The sequence below is a fragment of the Ailuropoda melanoleuca genome, chromosome 2, assembly GCF_002007445.2.
Source record: "Ailuropoda melanoleuca isolate Jingjing chromosome 2, ASM200744v2, whole genome shotgun sequence".
Classification (NCBI taxonomy): Eukaryota; Metazoa; Chordata; class Mammalia; order Carnivora; family Ursidae; genus Ailuropoda; species Ailuropoda melanoleuca.
This window is the reverse complement of record NC_048219.1, coordinates 87,248,268-87,267,053: the sequence shown is the minus strand read 5'-3', so window position 1 is coordinate 87,267,053 and position 18,786 is coordinate 87,248,268. Positions and strand designations below refer to the sequence as shown.

General features: G+C 49.4%; 2 protein-coding genes across 5 annotated transcripts; both read left to right on the top strand.

Annotated features, from left to right (window-relative positions):
- The first annotated feature begins 151 nt into the window (after positions 1–151).
- On the top strand, positions 152–11,997 carry MTMR11 (myotubularin related protein 11). Of its 4 annotated transcripts, XM_011216977.3 has the most exons (17): positions 3,383–3,448; positions 3,804–3,894; positions 4,335–4,456; positions 4,650–4,710; positions 4,865–5,007; positions 5,495–5,573; positions 5,705–5,840; positions 6,095–6,182; positions 6,328–6,416; positions 6,502–6,626; positions 7,087–7,153; positions 7,379–7,449; positions 8,004–8,170; positions 8,473–8,646; positions 8,904–9,086; positions 9,773–10,066; positions 10,637–11,997. In XM_011216977.3, exons 1-17 carry the CDS (start codon positions 3,383–3,385, stop codon positions 10,781–10,783), a joined length of 2,103 nt encoding a protein of 700 aa, XP_011215279.1. In that variant the 3' UTR covers positions 10,784–11,997. The 4 variants fall into 4 exon arrangements, with proteins under 4 accessions (XP_019648612.1, XP_034498778.1, XP_011215279.1 ...); XM_019793053.2 differs by lacking the exon at positions 4,335–4,456 and having other exon boundaries at positions 152–3,448; positions 10,637–11,995; XM_019793054.2 differs by lacking the exons at positions 4,335–4,456; positions 4,650–4,710 and having other exon boundaries at positions 10,637–11,996.
- A 92-nt stretch (positions 11,998–12,089) lies between these two features.
- Positions 12,090–16,598, top strand: SF3B4 (splicing factor 3b subunit 4). Its single transcript, XM_002930227.4, has 6 exons — positions 12,090–12,213; positions 12,659–12,787; positions 13,051–13,593; positions 13,899–14,105; positions 15,813–15,986; positions 16,186–16,598. The coding sequence occupies exons 1-6, from the start codon at positions 12,180–12,182 to the stop codon at positions 16,371–16,373; spliced, it is 1,275 nt and encodes a 424-aa protein (XP_002930273.2). The 5' UTR covers positions 12,090–12,179; the 3' UTR covers positions 16,374–16,598.
- The last annotated feature ends 2,188 nt before the right edge of the window (positions 16,599–18,786 follow it).

The following is an 18,786-nucleotide window of genomic DNA, read 5'->3' as shown; positions in this document are numbered from 1 at the left end:
ACCTCTTTTCAAATAAGGTAGAAATTTTGGGTGGTTGTCTAGGGGTGAGTATGATAAATTAGGCCTTTATTTAGGCCCTGTAACTTTTTATTCCGAAATAAGTTATTTTTGTTTAATTTGGGAAGGTAACTATATATTGAGGCATTAAAAAAAAAATTCTCCATTCTAAGGATGAGGGGCCCTGAGTCAATGGATGTTTTTCTGTAGGGATGAGTAAAGACTGTTTTGCTTTATTCTTGGGGGGGGGGCGGTTGTGTGGGATGGAGGGTGAAGGAGTAATGCCTGGGAAATGAAAACAGACTCTGGTTGGTTTGTGGTATTTTGGGAAGATGAGGGGGTGGAAGAGGCAAGCCCATGCAATTACTGTGCTGGGGAGAGGGGAGGAGAGGGGTACATGATGTACACCCAAAATGAGCAAAAATGTCTTGGTTAAGGAGGGATATGTGGGTGAAGGGGCAGGCAGATCCTAGCCCTGGCCGAGGGATGGTATCTCTCAGGCTCAAATAAGTGCACTTAGTTCCTTTAATCCAGGGCATTGGGGTACCTACTGAGGTTTTTATTGGAGAGGGGAAATATTTGGGCTTCTTATTTTCCCCCTTTTAAGACAGTGCTACCCTTTCACCCTACATTCCCCACCCCAGCCCTGATGGAGCAAGTAAACTATAGGATAGGTCTCCAAATTCCTACCTTAATCTGTGCTCATTTTATTGGGAGTTACAAGATTTAATCAAAAGTTTTTCCCTCATACTGGATTCTATCAACAAAATAAAAATTATATCAAAAAAATTTTTTTTAAAGATTCAAAGTCTTTATGGAGTGGGGTGGTGTGAAACATGGTGCTGTACAGGGCCTGGAGGGAAGTACTCTCCCTCTCTTCCTGGCTCAGTTTCTTTTCAAGCGAAACTAAAGCTCACAGACCAATAAAACAAAAGTTAGCAATGACTTCATATTGTGTATTTGGGAAGTGATACAGAGGCAGGAAAAATGGAGCTGGTTCCAAATGGTCTCTTTTCTAAACAGCCACACATCCAAGGTTCCAGTCACATTTGTCTTTCCCATTACGACGCTTCAGAGATGACTCCCCGACTTACTCTGACACCAGTTACTCTCGACTCTTTGTTGTTGTCTTTCTCCAAGCAGTCAGTGCCCCAGACACCAGATGAGAAGACAGAATTGGAAGCCCCTTCCCGGCCTGGAATCACCTGCACCCCAGATTTTTCTAATTTCCTTTCCCTGCAGACCCTTCAGCTGCAGTTTCAGTGAGTCACACAGGCACTCCTGTCTGTTTCACTTTGTAGGTACCCAGCCTGCAAATCTCAGGGTGTTTTGTCCCATACTTAAGTAGTTTAACAAAATATTTATTATGACGTCCTCATGTAGACTTTCTCCATGCCACCGCCCTTCACCGGCCACGTGGGTTAGGGGCGGTAGGAAAGAGGAGCGGAAGCTGGCTGAGGGTGACTGGAGAGCGGTGGGGGGTGGGGAGGACGTTGGCCTCTTTCTGTGCTTATAACTGGATCTGTGACTCATCTCGTGAGTCACTCAGCTCCACCCCCCTCCTCCAGCTGCCCCTCCCAGCAGCCTTCACTCTTGGCACAAACCTGCAACCAGACCAGGATTCTGAAAATGGAAAAATCTGATACAGCCCCTTGCTTCGGCATCCCTCCTTTCATCCACTGAAACCTCCACTGGTGTGGGGGTGCTGAGAGTCCTGGTCCCTCCTATTACTTAGCCCTCAGCTGCTGCCCCTTTACATTCCTCTGCTCATCCAAGTCACCCACTTTTTTCTCCCTTCCACCTCCCCCCATTCCCCTGATGTTTTTTTCCTCTGGATTCCTCTGCTGCTGCTATACCTCAAAATATTAAGGATAGAATGAGGCTCTTGAATGAAGGGTGGTGGGGAGAAGGAAAATGGGGAAAGGGATTTTAAAGTTGTGGGACACAGCTCTTCCTAGTGCAAGAGACCTTGGGAAGTATTTCTTCCCAAGAGATTGAGGCCCATGGAAAGTAGGTGGGGTTGGGGGTGCTTGGGAGCTTTTAGGACTAGAGTAAGGCTTCTGGGCCACCTTCCTAGCAGGTGTATGCCTCTTTGTTCCAAATTAACTTCCTGTCTCACAATATCTTTACTATTTCCACAGTAGCGGCCAAGACAGGGAACTTTTACAGCTGAGGCCGGAAGGGGGTGTGTGCTGAGAGGAGGAGAGAGTTGAGTGTCTCTTTGGAAAACTGGGGCCCCCACCGAAGGTCTGCTGCCTCTGTACAGACTCAAAATCAATAAAACAGCAGCTCATTAACCCTTATTTTGTATTTCATTTCCCGTCTTTTTCGCATCTAAGTGCAGACTTTTGCTTCCTATCCAGGCACCATCAACTGCAGTTCCTTTATTTCCCTCCTAGGGTCCTCCCCACCCACCTCTGCTGCTCGGGTTGCAGGAAGGATGGTGGGAGATGGGGCTGTTGAACTGATAGAGCTTTCCAGCCCTCAGCTTTGAAGGTCCTGAACATGAATCATTAATTTGGAGATCTGGTGTTTGGGTTGGAGGGAGGGCTCATGTAGCTGGAATGGGCTCTGGTTTCCCACTGGTGTGTGTGTCTGTGTGTGTGTTGGGTTAAGTAGCAAGATCTCTTCCCTGGGCCTACCCCCACCCCCAGAACTTGCCCATGAACACACCTGTACTTGTCTGCATCCCGGAGATACTTCAATTTCTCTCCCCAATTTTCTCAGGGCATCCTCCACATGAGGTATGTTTCATGCTGTCTGGGGAATGATATTCAAAATGCTTTAACTCCCCTCCCTCATTTCTTGGGCCTTCCCAGGCAAAAATCCCCTGAGGCCCAATTTCCCTTGTGTCTGGGGAGGCAGCAAGGAAGCCTGAACTGCTTTTGCATTCCTCCCACCGCACCACCCCCTTTAAGAAGACAAAAAACCTGAGCCCAAATTATTCCAGGTTAATACTCGGCATTACTGCTCCCCTCAAATAGTTTCCAGTGCTTGTGAACAGAAAGAGCATAGGATATGGGACTGGGAAAAGAATCTGGGTATGTTTTCCCCCCGTTACCCACTTTTCCCTCACCTTTTCCAGGCTCCTCCACTTTTCCAAAACTGTGTGTATTCCCCTTTAAGGGGCTGGGCATCTCTCCCGCCCTCTCCAGAGTCGACTGAAGTTTCCGAGGAGCCTCCTCTTGCTGGGTTGGACACACCTTTCAAAAGACCCCTAATCGTGCTCCGTGCACCTCAAACGCTCCTTTCCCTGGTGCTGTGCCCTGCCCCTCTCCCTGACTTCTCTCTTCTCGACTATAAGATTCAGCCTCTCCCTAAGGGGCTTGAGCATCCTCAAGGTTTCCCACCCTTCACTGCTCCATCCCCGGATGGAGCCAGAGAAATGTGGTGGGGGGGTCGGGGCCAGAGTTTCAACATCGCCCCCCAGAAGGCGGAGCCAGACATGGGGGTAAGGAGAGGAGACTTGGGCTTGGGAGGGAAGGGCACCGTGGGCAGGAGGGTGTGAATGAGGAGGATGTGCGGATAAAAGGGGGGCTAGGGAAGGAGCTAGAAGAGGAGGGTGTGTCCCAGATCCACTTCGCTTGATGGAGCTTGGGCTTTTTCACAGTCTCAAGTTCATTGTCTCATTATCCATTAACCAGCCCCTCCCTTTACTGTCTGCCAACTGGGTCCTAAGCTCCCCGAAGCTGCTGATCTCAGTTTCCCCCTGAGAGTCTGAGTGTAGGCCTCCAACGGTGGCTGCTGAGGTAATCCTAGATTCCGGGGTTGGAGAGGCCTGGGGATTAACCCTATACCCTTCACAGCTCTCTGGGCCAAAGTCTGTCCGGAGGACTGGGACGCTGGAGCCCAGGAGTTGTCAGCTTGGTAGTCACCTGGCCTCGGGATGCCTCCCAGGTAATAACTCCCTTCTGATACTTCCAATCTCCAAAGACTCTTCCAAATTTCATTCTGCTCAAACTTTGCTTCAAACCTCACCAAAGGTACCTCTGTATTCCTCTCCTTGCTCAAAGTGCTTCTGTCTGAGCCTTGCTCTCTTCTCTGTCAGAGCTGGCTAGGAGTGTGGACCTTGACGGTCCCTGTTTTCTGACTCTGTTAGTCTCTTTTCTCATTTACTTATTCAAGAAGTATTTGAGTGCCTACTCTGTGCCAGGCACTATTCTAGGCTCTAGAGTAAAAGAATACAAATGGTTTTCTCCTAAGCTTTTGTCCTAGTGAAGTTAGGGGAGGATCTTAAGCTTCCCTCTTTACATCCTCCTGTCTCAGAGGAGTAGGTGATTACCAGTGTGGGTGACACTGGGAATAGTCACAACCTGGCTTCCCCCCTTCCCCTGTAGGGGAGCAGATCCTAGCATGGGCCCCAGGGGTGAGGAAGGGGCTGGAACCTGAATTGTCTGGAACCCTGATCTGCACCAACTTGAGGGTCTCCTTCCAGCCTTGTGGATGGCAACGGAGTCAGGTGAGATGGTTAGGGCAATGGAAAGGACTATGAGAAATGGATTGGGAAGTCTAGAAGGTTTTAGACAAGTGAGACAGGGAGAGTTATGCTTAAGGGGTTGTCGGGATTATCTCCAGGGAGGTTAGGGATTGCCAAGGTAGGACAATGAGCAAGATTTCAGATGGCTTTAACATCAGTCATGTGCTCCCTCTAGGAGACTCCCCTGAGCAGTGAATATGATTTTGTCCTGGTCAACATTGGGCGATTAGAGGCTGGTGAGTGGGGGGCGGGGGAGGTGAGGCGTTGGTGAAGGCCTCATCCTTCCTCTATTCTCAGAGGGCAGCAGGGATGGAGTGGGATGGGCTGGAAGACTTCCTTGCAGAGGGACCCTGATCCATGGCTACACTGCTTTCTAACTCTTGACTTCAGTGAGCGGCCTGTCCAGAGTCCAGCTCCTCCGTCCAGGGTCCCCACTTAAATTTATCCCTGAGGAGATTCTCATTCATGGCCGAGACTTCCGGCTGCTCAGAGTTGCTTTTGAGGCTGGAGGACTAGAGCCTCAGGCCTTTCAGGTAAGAGGCCTTCAACCCAAAGACTCCTCCTCCCCTTAGAACCTTGGGATCCTTTTCTTGGCATTCCTACTACTCCCCTATCTCCTAGGACCCCTCTCATCATTCTGTCTGCTTCTCTCTTCAAGGAGAGGCTAAAAGGCTGGGATAAAGGATAGTATAATGAGAGTAAGGGGCTTGAATTCTAGCCTGGCACTGCCCATTGTCAGGATGGTGACAGTGGGCAAGTTTCTTCCTTTGAAAAACAGGGAGGGCTGGATGAAACTGTTCCAGAGATTCCTCCCAGAACTGACATTCTTTGATTCTGTGGTTCTGGACGTGTTCTCCTGACCCCAGTCCCCACCACCTGTGGAAGCTCCCTTGCTTAGGGACAGTCTTCTCTGTTCTTCTCTATTGGTGGCTAAGACAGTTGAGCAACACGTGGGTCCCATTTCCTTCTCTTCACTTCTTCAGTCTGAGCCAAAAGGCTGGGATGCCCTTTCCTCCACAGGTGACCAGTGCCATTGTCCAAGCCAGAGCTCAGAGCAGTCAAGCCCAACAGTATGCAGGGATATCCCTGAGCAAGGCTGGTGAGTGAGGGTGATTTAGGGTAGGGAAAGGGTAAAGAATCTGAAAGAGCAGAGGCTGGCTGAAGATAATAGAGCTGAGAAGCTCTCTCTGGTTCCTCTTCCTTCTTTTCTGTGCTTCATTCCTGCTCTAGGCCAGAGTTCAGGGTCCAGAAAACCACCTATTCCCCTCTTGGAGACATCAGAAGACTGGGAGACTGAGCGGAAAAAGCAGGGGGCCAGGGGCTGGAGGGTCAGCACTGTCAATGAGAGGTTCGACGTAGCCACCAGGTAATTCCCCAGTCCATCCCAACCCCTGCTGCCCTCCCAGTCTTCCCACAGTTCTCAGATCCTCTAAAGCTAGGACTGGCCACAAACTCTATAGACTCTTAGGATATCCACAGAGCTCTCCCCCTTACTGCCTAGATCTCTAAACCTGAGGTCCCTTGAGATAATCCCCTCCTAAGCAACTTCCTTGTAATGACAGGTCTGCATTATAATGAGCTCACTGAGCCAAGCTGTGACTGTAACTCTCAATTTCACAGCCTCCCCCGTTACTTCTGGGTCCCTAAGCGAACCCTGGACAGTGAGGTCAGGAGAGCATTTGGCCACTTCCATCAGGGCCGTGGACCGGTCAGTGTGGGGGCCAGGGTGATGGTGGGGGATTAGATGGTTATGGGAGGTCAGGGGGGTCATTGTGGAGGGAGATGGGGTGGGGGCAGGATAGGGTGGGGCTAGGAGTTTCTCCCTGGTGATCCTAACCTCCCACTGTCTGAAGCGTCTGTCCTGGCATCACCCTGGGGGCAGTGATCTTCTCCGCTGCGGTGGCTTCTATACAGCCAGCGACCCTAACAAGGAGCATATCAGGTGAGGGCAGGTTGGATGAGTAGAATCAAGGGTTGGAGGTTCAGGACAGACTTGTTCCCTTACTTTGTGACTTCTTCCCCTCCAGAGCAGTGGAGTCGATGCTCCAGGCTGGGCATTCAGATGTTGTCCTGGTGGACACCGTGGATGAGCTGCCTAGTCTTACAGATGTCCAACTTGCCCACTTGAAGCTGAGGGCCCTCTGCCTGCCTGGTGAGATAACCTCTGACCCCCACCCCCACCCCTAGGTCTGTTGATCCTAACCTGGTTTACCCTTTTGCCTGTTACAGATGAGTAATCCTTTAAGCCAAAGATCCACAGTTTTCTAGTCAAATCCCATCTCCCACAGACTCACTGATTTTCTGTCTTCCTGTCCCCAGTGTGTTATTTTGTTTTAACAGCTTTGTTGAGATGTAATTTACATACCATAAAATCCACCCTTCACCCATCTTAAGTGTTAGGTGAATTTTATTACATTTACAAGGTTGTACAACTGTCACCACAATTTAATTGTAGTAACCTCATGGCCATTTACAGTTACTGTTCATTTCTACCCCCAGTCCTGTGTAACCACTACCCCACTTATTCTTAACCCTCAGGCTGCAGACCCTGAATCATAAATCCCTAGTTCTCCCGATCTCTTTGTCCTTCTGACCCCTCTACTCTCTCTCAGATTCATCTGCAGCTGAGGAGAAATGGCTCTCAGCCCTGGAAGGAACACGATGGTTGGATTATGTCAGGTACTCCCTCATTTTCTAGCCCTCCCCAACCTTCTGTTAACTTGAATTCCTAAATGGCCTTCCATTAATTCTTCTCTTTGGTATCCCAAGAAGACTCTTACTTGCTGCTCCTTAGAAGGAGAACAGGCAGAATTTTAGAGTCTGTCTCTTTTCCATCCCATGACCCATTACTCCCTTCTTCCAGGCTTATCATTCTTCTCTCCTCTTCCTCATCTGCCCCCTCAGGTCTTGTCTTCGAAAGGCCAGTGACATCTCAGTCTTAGTGACATCCAGGGTTCGGTCTGTAGTACTCCAAGGTGAGTTTCTTGGGTTAACCTACTCCATTCCTTCCTTTTTCCTTTACCCACCCAACTGGGAGGAAGATCTGTAAGTCTTCCTTGTCCCCGTCTAGCACTAGGGTCCTCCTCTCCTGTTACTAGGACTACCCCTGGGCCCTAACTCATCCTTCAGTGCTACCCCTGCCTCCCAGTAGTGGTAGGACTACTCCCAGCTGTAGTGTTACTACAGCTTGTGGTCCTTAACAGCAGGGTTCCTCGCCTTCTGTTCTCATCCTTCTATCAGTGGATGGTGACTGGGTTGGAGTGGGAAGGACAATGTGGAAGCTGGTTTGAGATTTATGATTCTGCCTCCTACACGTGAAGCTGGGTATTTCTATCCAGGTGGAGTCTATGAACTGAATCATTCAAGGTCTTTATTTTCTCTTCACTTCTATTTGCCCTCTCAATCCTACCTAACCAAAACTTTTCTCCTCGGTGTCCCTCTCTTCTTGCCATGTTTCCTTTTCTCATTTTATTCTGCCCTAGTTTCTTGGCTCCTCTTTCTTTGTCCCCTCTCCCTCTTTGTCACCCAGAGCGCGGTGATCGTGATTTCAACGGCCTCCTCTCTTCACTCGTCCAGCTGCTTTCAGCTCCGGAAGCCCGAACACTGCTTGGCTTCCAATCACTAGTGCAGCGAGAGTGGGTGGCAGCTGGACATCCCTTCCTGACCCGACTTGGGGTAACAGGAGCCAGTGAAGAGGTAAGATCATATGGGGGAGGGTATTGGGGGAAGGTTATTACTAAAGATGTAAGGGGATGAGAAAACTATATAGTACAATCCACTGAAAGTAAAATTGGGTTAGAAGGATCCCGAGATTAGGTTGAGCTTGAAGGGAGACCTAGATGAAAGAGGCACCACAACCCCCTACTACCCTTAATCCATATTTCTATTCCTGTCCTTAGCGGCCCTGTTGGCTGTGTCCCTTGTCCCCCATCATTTTGTCATCCTCCCCCTTCAGGTGCCTACACTCCCTTCTAACCTCTCATTTTCCCTCTTCTCAGGCTCCAGTGTTTCTCCTCTTCCTTGATTGCGTCTGGCAGCTCCTCCATCAGTTTCCAGCTGAGTTTGAATTCTCAGAGTTTTTCCTTCTTGCTCTTCATGACAGTGCCAGGGTTCCTGACACTCTCACATTCTTGAGAGATACTCCCTGGGAGCGCGGAAAGCAGAGTGGACAGGTCAGTGACTTCCATTTTTGAGCTGTCTTTTCTTCTCCTTGAGAAATGCCCTCTGAAGTTTAGTCTTGATTTATGAAAAGTGAGGTCTGTGGGTGGGAAAGGGGGGGGGGGTTGGTGCTCATTCTCACGACTGGACTTTCACCCTACATCTGATTCCCAGAGGAAGAGGTGAGGTTTTCATGATTTCTCTCCAGACTTGGGGGAAGGATTACTTTTTTGTTTGTTTAACCATCCTTTTTCTTGTTTCCTCTGTCCAGTTCAACTCCTATACACAAATCTGTACCCCAGGGTACTCCCAACCCCCTGCTGGGAACTCTGTTAACCTGCAGCTGTCTGTCTGGGACTGGGATTTACGCTACAGCAGTGAACAGATATTACAGTTCCATAATCCTGGCTATGACCCGGAACACTGCCCAGATTCCTGGCTGCTTAGACAGCAGGTGAGGTGTCTACACTTCCTAAATTCACTTGACAGGCTCATCCTACTAGATAGGGAGAAGTGGAAAGACATGGTGTCTGAGTTCCCCAGGGAAAGCTGCCCCACACTTCTGTAGCTGTCACTTAGAAGTCCCTGACTATCTCCAGGAAGGCAGAAATCTTAGAATAGTACAGAGGGGATCCTTCTTGTCCTCATCTAAGTTTTTCTATCTCTTATACACATTTTTAAAAAAGATTTATTTATTTTAGAGAGAGAGAGAGGGCATGTGAATGCCAGCGGCAGGGGGGGGGTGGTGGGGAGTGGGCAGAGGGAGAGAGAATCTCAAGCAGACTCCCCATTGAGCACGTGCGGAACTGGATGTGGGTCTGGATCTCACAGCCCTGAGATTATGACCTGAGCTGAAATCAAGAGTTGGATGGTTGACTGACTGAGCCACCCAGGCAACCCCTTTCTTACACACATTTTATAAGTTTCCCTAAAATTGACTTTAATCAGAGCTGAGGCCTAGTTTGAAGCCTAATGAGGAGAGTAGATAAAGAGTTCTCAGTGGGGGGAGGGGGAGTCCTGTAGTTTGATCACTAATGCAGTGAGAGTAGGTGGCAGCTAGACATTCCTTCCTGACCCAGTTTGGTGAAAGTGGGGTCATCTGGTTTCTAGGTTGCCAGTTGATTTCTCTTTTCCCTTTAGCCAAGCTTCATGGTTCCTGGACCCCCCAGTTCTGTGTGGCTTTTCTCCAGAGGGGTCCTGACCCCCCTGAATCAGCTCTGTCCTTGGCGGGACAGTCCCTCCCTGCTGGCAGTCTCTTCTCGTTGGCTTCCTCGACCTGCTATCTCCTCTGAAAGCCTGGCTGATCAGGAGTGGGGGCTCCCCTCACACTGGGGAGCTTGCCCTTTACCCCCAGGGTTGCTGCTGCCTGGATACCTGGGACCCCAGATCAGGCTGTGGAGACGCTGCTACCTGAGGGGAAGGCCTGAGGTCCAGGTGAGGAGGGAAGACAGGGATAGGGATTGGGAGTGGGAGAAGGGGCTTGGCTGCTAAACCAAATGTTCTGGGAGAAACCAGATGTTTTTAGGAGCTAGAAAAGCAAAGGGCTGGGGGGATTGAGGAGTGAAGTACCATTCTTGTTGGTATCGGAGTGAATAGATTTGGGAATGTGGTGTATGTATGGGAAAGACTGCTTGTGGTTCAAGTCAAGTAGAACCTAGGGCATAGCTGGAGGGAGAAAGAGCATTAAAGATGCCAGAGGTGATGGGAACTAGACTTATCACGGGGATCACTTTGTATATATAAAAAGATAATTTTTGTATAAAAATTATATAAAAGTATAATTTTATAAAATTTTATAGAAGTATAAAAGTATAATTTTAGAAAATCTTGTGAAAGTATAAAAAGATTACCAAGATGTGTACCTGAAACTAATAGGATATTGTATGTCAATTATAATAGTAATAATAATAAAAAAAAAAGATGCCAGAGTAGTGGACAGATCTCAGAAACAGGGAACTAGAGCTGTAATAATATCCTCTCTGCCTCTCTCTAACCCCGCCACAGAAAGGCCTCTCAGCACCCACAATCTCTGGCCTCCAGGATGAGCTATCCCATCTTCAGGAGCTTTTAAGGAGATGGACACCAAGAGTATCTCCTGAGGATCATTCCAAGAAAAGAGATCCAAATACCATTCTCTCCCAATCCCATTGAAATTGCTGTTTTTTTTAATGGGCATGGCAGAGGGTGGTCTGGGGTGAGGGAGGGTTCTTTTTAATCCTCCAATTTTTCCTGTCTGGTCTTACTGTCTCAGCTTTTGACACTCCCACCCTCAACGAGCTCACTGACCTGACTTTCCATTGCAGTTGGGTGGTACTAACCTTCTCCCAACTCTTGCCCTGTCCTGTTTCGTTCCTTGAGATATGTTTCTTATGATTTGAGGAATTAAGAAACAAAAGCAATCCAGAATACAATTACCTTTGTTTTTTTCAAGGCAATTCTATGCCTTTGGATATCCAGCTGTTAAGCTGTGAGATGAGAGATGCTGTTCATCAGTTCTAACAAGATGGTCTGCAGAACTCATCCTTACCTCCTCTTGCTGCTTCCTTAATTCCCATTTCTGTTTCTTCCCTTTAGTTTTCTATGGGTGGGTATGGGAGGCCCCCAGTCTCCTCCAATTGTATATTTTGTAGTGACATTTCTATTTAAGGAGTTCATTAAAGCACAGTATTTATACACATTGCTGGCATTATCTCTTGTGTCTGAATAAAAGATCCTAGGTAAGAAATTGATCGGTATGAACCGGGAGAGGATGGGACCCACCATATTATCGTTAAGGAAATATGGGGATACGTCAGGCGAAGTCCACAGGCATCTTTTTAGAAAAGATGGGGCAAAGAGCATACCAAGACATTGTTGCTGGGCCCGGGGTGTTCTGGTGCTTGAAACTGAGCCTCTGGGCTCCAATGTCAACCATCCCTCAGCTTTGGTCACACTTCATCTCTGAGCCTCAGGTTTCCATCACCCTCCAAGCAATAGGACTAGGTGAGCTCGGACGTCAACCCAGCTCAGACGTTCCGCAACCCTCTTCCCTGAGGAACAAAGACACGACTCAAGCTCAAGCTGGGGCTGGCGCCGCCCCTGCCCCAAGGCTGCGGGCCAGGGTGGAGGGCCGCCTCCGCGCCCTAACGCAGCCGAATCCTTGGGACGGGGGTGGTTCCCTCAGCACACCCTTCTCCGGGGAACGGAAGGATCAAGTGCCAACAAAATATTTAAAAAACTAAAGTTGTTCTTTTAGCTTTCGAATTTACGTTTTTGGGAACACTGTGATCCTTTAACGTCTAACACTGCCTTAAGAGGGGCTGGGCATTTCCATTCCGCCTTCCCCGCTTTGACCGCTCGCAGCCGCAACCTTGCACAGGACCCGGAAAGCCGCTTCCACGAGTTGCGTCATCCCCGCAGCTCCTAAGATGGCCGCGGCCGCTTCCGGCTCCTCCCCCGCCACGGCCCCGCCCACCACCCTCTCGACCGCCTTCGCCCCGGAAGTGGAAGTAGTGACAGCGGTCAGAGGGCGGGATTGCTGCCTGGAGACGGCGGGAGCTCTTTCGCCATGGCGGCCGGGCCGATCTCCGAGCGGAACCAGGGTGATTGGAGGGGACGAGCCGGGAATGGGCCCAGGGGGGCTAGGAGGCCTCGACTGGGACCAGCAGTGTTTTTGCCGGGGCGGGAGATCGGATCCCCCTGGAGGTCGGGAGACCGGCCCCCGTGCCTGCTGGGGGCGGGGTGGCCGGGTGCGGGCTGAGGCCTGTAGGTGTGATGCTCTGTCCAACCCCTTCTGCCTTACCATTAAATAAAACAAAAACAAACAAAAAACAGAAACAAAGGAATTTACAGAGAAATTGCAGCAGAAGCTTCAGTTAGACTGAAGAAGTTTCTCTAGCTCTGGAATGAGGGAAGTGTAAGGACTAAATCTTTTATTTTTTTCTTTTTTGCTCCAATACCCCATCTCCACTCCCAATCCCCCCGCCTGTTACCTCCTTGTTTCCTGTCATTACCTCATCCCTGCCTTAATCTCTTTCTATCCTCTAGATGCTACTGTCTATGTCGGGGGCCTGGACGAGAAAGTTAGCGAACCACTGCTGTGGGAGCTATTTCTCCAGGCAGGGCCAGTAGTCAACACCCACATGCCAAAGGATAGAGTCACAGGTCAGCACCAAGGTGAGTACATGACAAAAGAGGTGTGTTTACGTACTGGGGGCACAAACTTCTGGAGGGTTCCAGCAGTTTTCGTAGCTATTTTGGAATGAATCATCTGTAGATTTTTTCCTTTTAAGCATAGCTTACAGTTTGCTTCTGGAACCATTCCCCCATTGAAGTGAGGTGGTTATTTCATGTTCTTTGTGCTTTGGAAGGTGAATGAATTATACCCCATTTTGAATCACTTCACTTAAGTTGTTAATCTCCATTCTTCTACTTACCAGGCTATGGCTTTGTGGAATTTTTGAGTGAGGAAGATGCTGACTATGCCATTAAGATCATGAACATGATCAAACTCTATGGGAAGCCAATACGGGTGAACAAGGCATCAGCTCACAACAAGAACCTGGATGTGGGGGCCAATATTTTCATTGGCAATCTGGACCCGGAGATTGATGAGAAGCTGCTTTATGATACTTTCAGCGCCTTTGGGGTCATCTTACAAACCCCGAAGATTATGCGGGACCCTGATACAGGCAACTCCAAAGGTTATGCCTTTATTAATTTCGCTTCATTTGATGCTTCGGATGCAGCTATCGAGGCCATGAATGGGCAGTATCTGTGTAACCGCCCTATCACTGTGTCCTATGCCTTCAAGAAGGACTCCAAGGGTGAGCGCCATGGCTCAGCAGCTGAACGACTTCTGGCAGCCCAGAACCCGCTCTCCCAGGCCGACCGCCCTCATCAGCTGTTTGCAGATGCACCCCCTCCACCCTCAGCCCCCAATCCTGTGGTATCATCACTGGGGTCTGGGCTTCCTCCACCAGGTAAAGCTTTTATTCAAAATATTTTTGGCTTGGGTTTGGGGTATGGTGGGGGTCAGGCAGGAGGAAGGGAAAATAATGGATAAAAGGGGACGATGTGGAGTCAGTAGGTGATGAGAAAGGGAGTGAGGGGCAACAGTTGTTGTGGGGAGGAAAGTTGTTGACTTGAGGCTGAAGTTGTTTAGAGTTGTCTAGTATTGCTTCTGACTTTAGAGACCCGGGAGGAAGGGAAGAGAGGCCAGATTGAACAGGCTCTCTAAAGATATCTCTCCTTACTGTCATTAACTCTTCTTCCATTTTCTCTGTAGGCATGCCTCCTCCTGGGTCCTTCCCACCCCCAGTGCCGCCTCCTGGAGCCCTTCCACCTGGGATACCGCCAGCCATGCCGCCACCACCTATGCCTCCTGGGGCTGGAGGACATGGCCCACCATCAGCAGGAACCCCAGGGGCTGGACATCCTGGACACGGACACTCACATCCTCACCCATTCCCTCCGGGTGGGATGCCCCATCCAGGTGGGTGTTCTTTGCTGTGGAAGGGAGGAATGAACCTGGCGGAGGGGCTCTATTGCCACTTACGGTGCTGCCCTTGTCCCTCAGCAATAATAATAATAGATAGTCCCAGAGCTCCACTTTTCCTCAGACATTAGTTTATAAACACAAAGTGCTGCTCTCTGTTTACTTTAACAACTATCACCCTGTCTCCGTTTCTTATGTTTTTCCAAAGGGTGTAACTGTACTTGCTTTTTTCCCCTTTAACTTTTACTTCATTACTCTCATCTGACTTCTACCCCAAAGCAGTAACCTAATTGCCAGATCTAGGGGCTGCTTCCATTCCTTATCTGGTTTGCCCTTTGGTGTACCTGAAACTGGGTATGTCGTCCCTTTTGAATATGTTGTCCCTTGGTTTTTCTGGATTCTTCACCTATGTCTGATTCCTTAATCTTAGCCACCTTAATAGGGTGTTTTGTTTTGTTTTTTCCTCTCCACTTAGCTAGTTGTATTTAGTTCTCTTTTCTGCATTGTTCCATTACTTGTGCACTGATGCCTCCTAGATATGTATCTCTGGTCCATGACCCTTAATTCTACTGCCTGATGGACAGCTCCACTTTCCTACCTTCCCCTTCAAACCTGTTCTTCCTCTAATATTCTTCTTTTCAAATGCTTAATTCAGAAATCTGGAAACTATTTCAAACTATTTCGTTATCACCCCACTCTAGATACCAAGTCTTATTAATATTTCTGGCATGGGGCCCACTGCCAGTGCCCTAGTTCAGGCCCCCTCATGCTCATTATTTCACACCTAATTTATTGTAGTAATTTTCTAACATTTTTACTTCAGTTTCTCTATCTTTGATCCACTTGCACGGAGTAATTTTTCTAAAACACAGATGTTCACACATCCTTGCTCAGAATTCTTTGGTTGCTCCCTTTTACCTACCTAGTAAAACCCAAACTTGTCACCATTGCATTCTGGCTTTCGTGATCGGTACCTGCCAGTTACTTCCATGAGTACATGCCACTCTTTATTGTGGAGTCACTGGTTTTCCCCGAACATACTATGCTGTTTGATGCCCCTGTGATTTGCACATACTAACGTTTCCTGCCTGGGGTGTTCTAGTCCAGTGTCTTGTCCACTTAAAAATTCTTACTCGTTCTTAAGAATGAAATCTTTGCTCAGACAGTGTCTCTGCTACCTTTGCAAATCCTGTCAGTGGAATAATCAGTCCATTTGTTACATACTTCTGCAGCACTGATGTAGCATCGAAATCATGGAAGGAGCAGGTGAAGTGGGTGAGCAGTTGATTGGGGGAGTAGTTGATTTGTTTGTACCCTTGGAATGGGGTTGAGGATAAGGGCACTCTGTACCAGTCTTATTTTCCATACTTCCTGATATCACTTCTTTCTCAATTTTGTGAGAACCTTTCTCATTTTTCCATTTTCTTTCTTCTTTTTTTTTCTTAAGATTTTATTTATTTATTTGACAGAGAGACAGTCAGCGAGAGAGGGAACACAAGCAGGGGGAGTGGGAGAGGAAGAAGCAGGCTCCCAGCGGAGAGCAGGGAGCCCGATACGGGGCTCCATCCCAGGATTCTGGGATCACGCCCTGAGCCAAAGGCAGACGCTTAACGACTGAGCCACCCAGGCGCCCTTCATTTGTCCATTTTCTTTGCTCTCTATATTCCTTTTGTCTCCTTTCTCTCTGTGTGTTTGTCCTCATAGGGATGTCTCAGATGCAGCTGGCCCACCATGGCCCTCATGGCTTAGGACACCCCCATGCTGGCCCCCCAGGCTCTGGGGGGCAGCCACCACCCCGACCACCACCTGGAATGCCTCATCCCGGACCTCCTCCAATGGGCATGCCCCCTCGAGGGCCTCCGTTTGGATCTCCCATGGGTGAGTAGGTTCTAGCCACCTCCCTCATCCTCAAGTATCGTAGTCTCGCAGCTTCTTCCCTTGTCATAGCCCTGTCCCCTGCCGTTTCTTTTGTTTAGATTTCTGCTCATGGTCTCCCTGTTGGTGTTCTCCATACATTCGCCCAACATCAACACTTCCTATTTCTTGCCTTGACTGACTTTTCTTTTTCTTTGTGCAGGTCACCCAGGTCCTATGCCTCCACATGGGATGCGTGGACCTCCTCCACTGATGCCTCCTCATGGATACACTGGGCCTCCACGACCCCCACCCTACGGCTACCAGCGGGGGCCCCTCCCTCCACCCCGGCCCACTCCCCGGCCTCCAGTTCCCCCTCGTGGCCCACTTCGAGGCCCTCTTCCTCAGTAATTTCTCATTCTCTTGCCTCCTGTTCTATCTTCCCAATATCTTTTCAGTTCCTTGGACCAATCAGAGTTGCTGTAGCTCCCTAGGGCTAAGGCACTAATCCCTCTCAGGCCTTTTTTTTCCCCTTAAATGTAATGTTTTTCACAGGAGGTTTTGTTTTTTTTTTCCTATGTTGGTCCTAAGTGTTTTGCAAATGCACAGGGAAAATAAAACTAAACTCCTTGTTTATTCTTTGTGCTGTTTTCCTTGGCAGAGTAACTTCTCTCTTTAAGAAGAGAGGTATGTTAGGTGAAGAATGGTAAGGTAGGAGTGAAAGTGCTTATTGCATTTTTAAAAGGCTACATTTAGTTTATAAGCTGAGATCCAGTGGCCGTGACACAGGGTGATTGTGACCATTACGCGAGGACAGAAGTGAAATTCCTGGAGATAGTGCTGGCAAAGATATGAGGTCATGTCCACAAGGCTCCCCGTCACAGCGCTGTTTGTAATGACAGTGGGCTGGAAGCAGCTCTCAACCGTTGGTCCGGAAGTGGTTGATCTACGTAGCAGCAGAAGATGACATACTGGTTTGGAGAGCTCTCCAGCATACATCAACTGAAGAAAGTACCAGAACAGAATGTGTAGTATGCTACCTCACCTACATTTGTTTATATTTTAAAAACAGATAAACCAAAGATGAATGGAAATTGATACCACTGGAGTGGGGCGATATGGAAGGAAGCCAGATTTCTCTGAGCATACTATGTTGAACTTGGTTTCCTTTGACACCGTATAAATAAATGTCTTATGTAATTGCAACACCCGTTGAAATTGGAAGCAAAGGAACTCGGTAAACCTTCATTTTCTTCCATTCTTTAACTTCAGACATCATGGATAAGGGATTTGGATCTAACTCCTATTTTTTTCTCATTCTCGGTCCTTCCAGACCCGACTTCCATCCCATTTAAACCTGTGTTCAAAGACTTCCAGTAATCAGACCAAATGCAATGGCCTTTTCTTTGCTGTATTTAATCCTCCTGTAGCGCCCCTCTCCTAAAGCTCTTTTTCTGGGTTACGCGACCATGAACCTTCCTGAAGTCTAGGCCAAAAAAGTGAAAAAGGTGAGCCTGGCCCTCGTTCTCTTGCATCATTCTCGTTCCCGGGACCTGATGGCTGCAAGACCTCCGCAGCCGCAGATGAATAATAGGAAGACGAGCAAGGCGGTTCTGTTCTGCTCTTACCGAGGGAGCAGGCTGACACGAGATCATCCTGAAACAAAATATTTTGAGAGCATGAGGAGGGGTATGAAAGTCCAAGAAAACGTCCTGGGAAAAAAGTGATATATTTGCACGTCATCTGAAAGGAAGGGCAGCAGTTTCCCAGGTGAAGAAAGGGAAGCTCCTTCCAGAGGGATGGGATGTTTCCGAGCGGAAGCCGACGTTGCAGAGTGACACCCTGGATGACGCACGAGCCACCGTTGGAACTAGCAGGGGCTCCCTCGGGCCAGTGCTCCTCTGCCCTTCCTCACGCGGCAGAGAACCGAAGCCTGATAGAAAGGGAGAGGCTGCTCCGGGCCGGAAGCCATCGGCTCAGGAGTTCTTGCCGTCCAGGCTCCGCTTAGCAGCCCAGAGCGCTGAGGAATTCCTGTGAGCGCCACTGTCACGCGCACTGGCTGCAGGAAGCTGCTACCCATGAGGGGAAGCCACCGTGGGGGTTTAAGCAAAGGAGTGACAGATTGGTGTTTTAGAGCCGGGTAGCACTGGGGGGAGAAGACTGGGGGCAAGGCGCCAAGTTGGGCATTTGACAATAATTGGGGTGAGAGATGTCCTAAATGCGGGCTGTGATAGGAGCCGGGGTGGAGGGGATGGGAGACGTCCGGGAGGTGTTCAAAAGGCAAAATAGCAGGATGGGGTGTTAGAGTGGGTATCGTGGGATGAAAGGAAGAGTGGAATCAGGGTGAGAGGATGCGGCAGGAAGAATTTTGGGGAACGGGATGGAAATGCAAAGTTCAGTTTTGGCTGTGTTGGACTTTGAGGTGAGTTGACACAGGCAAGTGGGGTCATCCAGTGGATAGTTGTCAAAAGCTCGGGGAAGACTGGGCGCCATGCTGTCACAGCGCGGACGACTGAGGATGCCAGGGTTCTAAATCGCCACGGCATTAATGCGCTTCATGCCAGACCGCTGTGCTCCGCCGCGGCTTGGCGGCGTCCGAAGCCGAGCTCCCGGCGGGCGGGGAAGCTGGGCGCCGAGCAGCGGGCCCCGCCCCTGCCCCCGCGCAGGCCCCGCCCACGCCCCCGCGCAGCCCCCGCCCCCGCTGGTGACGGCCAGCCGGCGTGGTGCTTTCGGCTGTTAACCTGATAGACGGCGTGTGGATGAGCTCACACCGTCGCAGAGCGAATTCGCGCTTTGCTGCATTCCCGACTTCTCTCTTCGGAGC